This window comes from Acomys russatus, chromosome 7 (assembly GCF_903995435.1).
Source record: "Acomys russatus chromosome 7, mAcoRus1.1, whole genome shotgun sequence".
NCBI lineage: Eukaryota > Metazoa > Chordata > Mammalia > Rodentia > Muridae > Acomys > Acomys russatus.
In genome coordinates this window covers 55,959,409-55,963,505 of record NC_067143.1, presented here as the reverse complement: position 1 = coordinate 55,963,505, position 4,097 = coordinate 55,959,409, and the positions used below count along the sequence as shown (strand labels likewise).

General features: G+C 41.3%; 1 protein-coding gene across 1 annotated transcript; it reads right to left on the bottom strand.

Moving 5' to 3' along the window:
* Window positions 1-2,761: 2,761 nt before the first annotated feature.
* On the bottom strand, window positions 2,762-3,701 carry LOC127192246 (olfactory receptor 52H1-like). The gene is given in 2 exon segments (XM_051149572.1): window positions 2,762-2,773; window positions 2,775-3,701. Coding segments are annotated over 2 exon segments (939 nt in total).
* Window positions 3,702-4,097: the final 396 nt, after the last annotated feature.

Sequence of the window (4,097 nt, the reverse complement as noted above, 5' to 3'; positions counted from 1 at the left end):
TAACCTTAAAATGTATGTTCTTTATAACATTGTCTCATGTGCTGCTTTAATAGCCTTAAAATGTGTGTTTTAGGTGAGAAGGGGGAAGAAGAGAAGGTGTTAAATAAGGAAGAAAAATTCATACTCAAAATGAATTCTAAGAATTGACTGTAAAATTGATCTTGGCAAAGAGGACACTTAAGAAATGAAGAAATTGGGGCTGGAGAGGTGGCTCAGAGGTTAAGAGCACAGACTATTCTTCCAGAGGTCCTAAGTTCAATTCCCAGAAACCACACTGTGGCTCATAAACATCTATAATGTGATCTGTTGCTCTCTTCTGGCCTGCCCATGTACATGCAGGCAGAACACTGTATACATGGTAATAAATAAATAATTTTTTAAAAAAAATGAGAAAATTGAGAATGAAAAGTCAGTAAGATCAATTGGTGTCATTGAAAGCAAAGAGTGGTGAACTGGGATTAAAAAGAATGGGCTCTGCAAAGTAGGAAATTATGTGCCGAACCGGGCGTGGTGGCACATGCCTGTAATCCCAGCACTTGGGAGGCAGGGGCAGGAGGATCACTGTGAGTTCAAAGCCAGCCTGGTCTACAAAACAAGTCCAGGGCAGCCAAAATAACACAGAGAAACCGTGTCTCAAAAAAAAAAAAAAATTAAAAAGGAAAAAAAATACAAATTCCAATTTCAAGGCATTTCCAATGGCTGAAATAGCAGAGATGCATGTGTTTGGGCTTTGAAAGAGAGGGCGAAGTGCTGAGATTGGAGCTGCCTCAGTAATCTACATGCATCATATAGTAAATGTGTGGTTTAAAAATAGTTTACTATAATCTCATATGTAGCCTCACCGAGATCAGCCGGGAATGTCTTACTTAGGTTTTCCTCTTTGGGGGTCTTCAGTCACATATTGGATGAAGTTATCATCAGGACCAGCCTTGCTCAGAATTAGTGCAGCAGATGCTGGCTGATAACCAGAAGCTGTGCTAAGACTGTCAGCATCTGCAGGCAGCTTAATACTCTCATACCATGGCGGTTATGGACTCAAAGGCATCAGAAATGACTCAGCTTGGACGCCAGCCACTAATACAGATTGCAACTGTTACTGGCTATCAGCATCGAAACTGGGAGTATTCTCTAGAATGCTTAGAAATGGCCTCACGTGTTGCTTGAGATGCACATGTCACAGTGTTAGGGTCCAAAGGGAATCTAGTAAAATTAATCCCATTAAGAGACCCAGATGGAGACTGCAAAGATTTTTTTTTTTATGATGTAATAGTAGAAGCCCTCAAAGGTCATTTCTACTGAACATTATTTGTCAATAAATGCTGCAGTTCAACCTATATTCAAGAAGGTGATTAGACTGTAAATATTGACATGGAGACGACAAGTTCAAAATACAAGTAAGTATGGCGATTGTAAGATATTGTTGTGACTATCTTGGGAAAATAAAATCTGCTACATTGAGTAATTAAAGGATCATCTATATAGATTTCCAATAACATGGCAACAGTATATTTTTGTGGTTGTTGTTACGTAAGAAGTAATATTATACAAAAGTCAAAATATCTTCAAGAGGAAAAAGGCACAGGCTAAAGGGGAAGCTACAGTAAGTAGAGACAATTAATAGTATATTTGAATATGAGGCTTAAGGGTGGGAAGTTTTAGGATAAATGGTAATGGTAATTAAATAGCAGTTATGTAGAACATAAAGAACAATGCTACCTTGACCAGAGGAGCTGGGGTGGGGGCTCCCCTTTTCTGAGGAATAGGGGAGATGGAGGAGGAAGAGGAAGGGAGGGTGGGACCTGGAGGAGAGGATGAAGGGGACTACAATAGGGGTATAAAGTTAATTAAGGGCTAGAGAGATAGCTCAGTCTTAAGAACACCACCTGCTCTTCCAAAGGTCCTGAGTTCAATTCCCAACAACCACATGGTGGTTCACAACCATCTGTAATGTGATGTTATGCCCTCTTCTGGCCTGTGGATGTACATGCAGGCAAAACACTGTATACATAATAATAAATAAATAAATCTTTTAAAACAACAGGTGTATGATCTATTTTTTTTAAATCCCAGAAAATCACAAAACACAACTCTATGGAATTTGTCAAAACACTGTGACTTTTTAATCTGGAAGTAGCAAAGATTTATTGGGTATCAGAATCTCCTAAAGAATTATTACAGGTTGCAGAGATTAATTTGAATAAGAGTGAGCCTGGAGTTTAAATTTTATCAAATCCTGTTATCGAGAATGACTCAGAAAACCACTGTCTTAGAGGATTCATTTTCACAGAGTGTTCTTTTAACAGGGTTACTATTTGCTGATTCCAGCTCTTACCTGAAAAGCACCCTACAGAAATATACCACCACACTGTGAAGCTTTCATCAATCCATTCTAACTCGGCTATAGTTAAACCTGTCGCATTCTATGTGTTAAACATGCTGTCCCATGCATCTTGGAAATCTTTGATACGACACTTGATCTCAGCCCAAAGGCTGAGGTGCTTAGAAATCTTATTTACAAATGAGAGCTAAACCTTCCTCTTCTCTACCTTGTCATGCAAAGATGTCTTGTTCAGTTCTTGATTGTTTCTCTAAACATGGGTCCATCTCCCACAATTTCTGTCACCCGGAACAGACTTTCTTACAACTTTGTATAAATTTAAGTCAGCATTGTGAGTACTCCAGCGTTAGCAGACATGAAATACCCCCAAATTGCTATCACTGCTTCTTTTCTTTCCCAAGCTTCTGATGCTGTGTCAGTGGTTTACTCGGGGAATAAACAGGAGCTTGATTTTGTCCCTGATCTGCTTGGTCCTTACCCCGTAGATGAGTGGGTTGATGGCAGCAGGGACGACTATGTAGAGGTTGGCAAACAGTATATGGAAGGAGTGGGGGATATTGTGACCAAAACGATGCGCAAGTACAGAGAAAATGGCTGGTGTGTAGAACATAAGAATGACACAGACATGGGAGCCACACGTGCTAAGGGCTTTCTGGCGTGCATCCCGGGAGGGAAGGTTAAAGACGGCACGAAGGATAAGAGTGTAGGAGATGCCAATCAGGATCAGATCTGACATCACAGTCATTACAGGTACCGCAAGGCCATACCAGATATTGATGGAGATGTCCGCACAAGCCAGACGAGCAATGCCTATGTGCTCGCAGTACGTGTGGGGAACGAGGAGCGCTCGGCAGAAAGGCAGTCGCTTTAACAGGAAGACACACGGGAAGATGATACAGACGCTCCTGCTGATAATCGCCACCACAATCTTAGTAACAATCTGACGGGTGAGGATGGTAGCGTATCTTAGGGGGAAGCAGATAGCAACATAGCGATCAAATGCCATGGCCAGCAGGATAGCCGAATCCACGGCAAAGCTGAAGTGCAGGAAAAACATCTGAGTAAGACATCCAGGAAAAGTGATGGGCTGAGGACCCAGCCAGAAGATGCTGGACGCTTTGGGAACACATGTATTACACAAGATGAGGTCTGTAGCAGCCAACATGGAGAGGAAAAAGAACATAGGCTCATGCAGGCTGCGCTCCATAAAAATGAGGTAGAGAAGGAGGCTGTTGCCGGCAAAAGCCACGAGGTAGATAAGAAAGAAGGGAATTCCAATCCACACGTGGAACTGCTCCAGTCCTGGGATTCCCAGGAGGATGAAAAAGCCTGGATTGAAGCTGCTGAGGTTGAATGTCGCCATTATGGGCTTGGGTTAAATGACTCTCAGAAACTGAAAACGAAATGGCATGACAGTTACGGTGATCTACACAAACTTTCCCAATACCGTTCCCTTTCAGAAATTATCAATTTATCCCTTGTCTCTTCTCCTTATTCAAAAACCTTTGCCAAGCTTTCATTCATTTAACATGCACCCGTGAAATGTTTTCTCAAAGACTTAAATCATATGACTGAATCCAGTCCTGAGTACTGAGAGCAACCCAGTGAAGCTTCCTTGGAAAATTTGCACATAAAATAATACCACACAAAGAACGAACTAGGTAGGTAGAGCATTTGCCTAGGATGTACAAGATCCTATGTTCAAGCCCCATAAATAAAAAAAATGTTTTTAAAATGTTAGATATTAGTCAGAGATCCA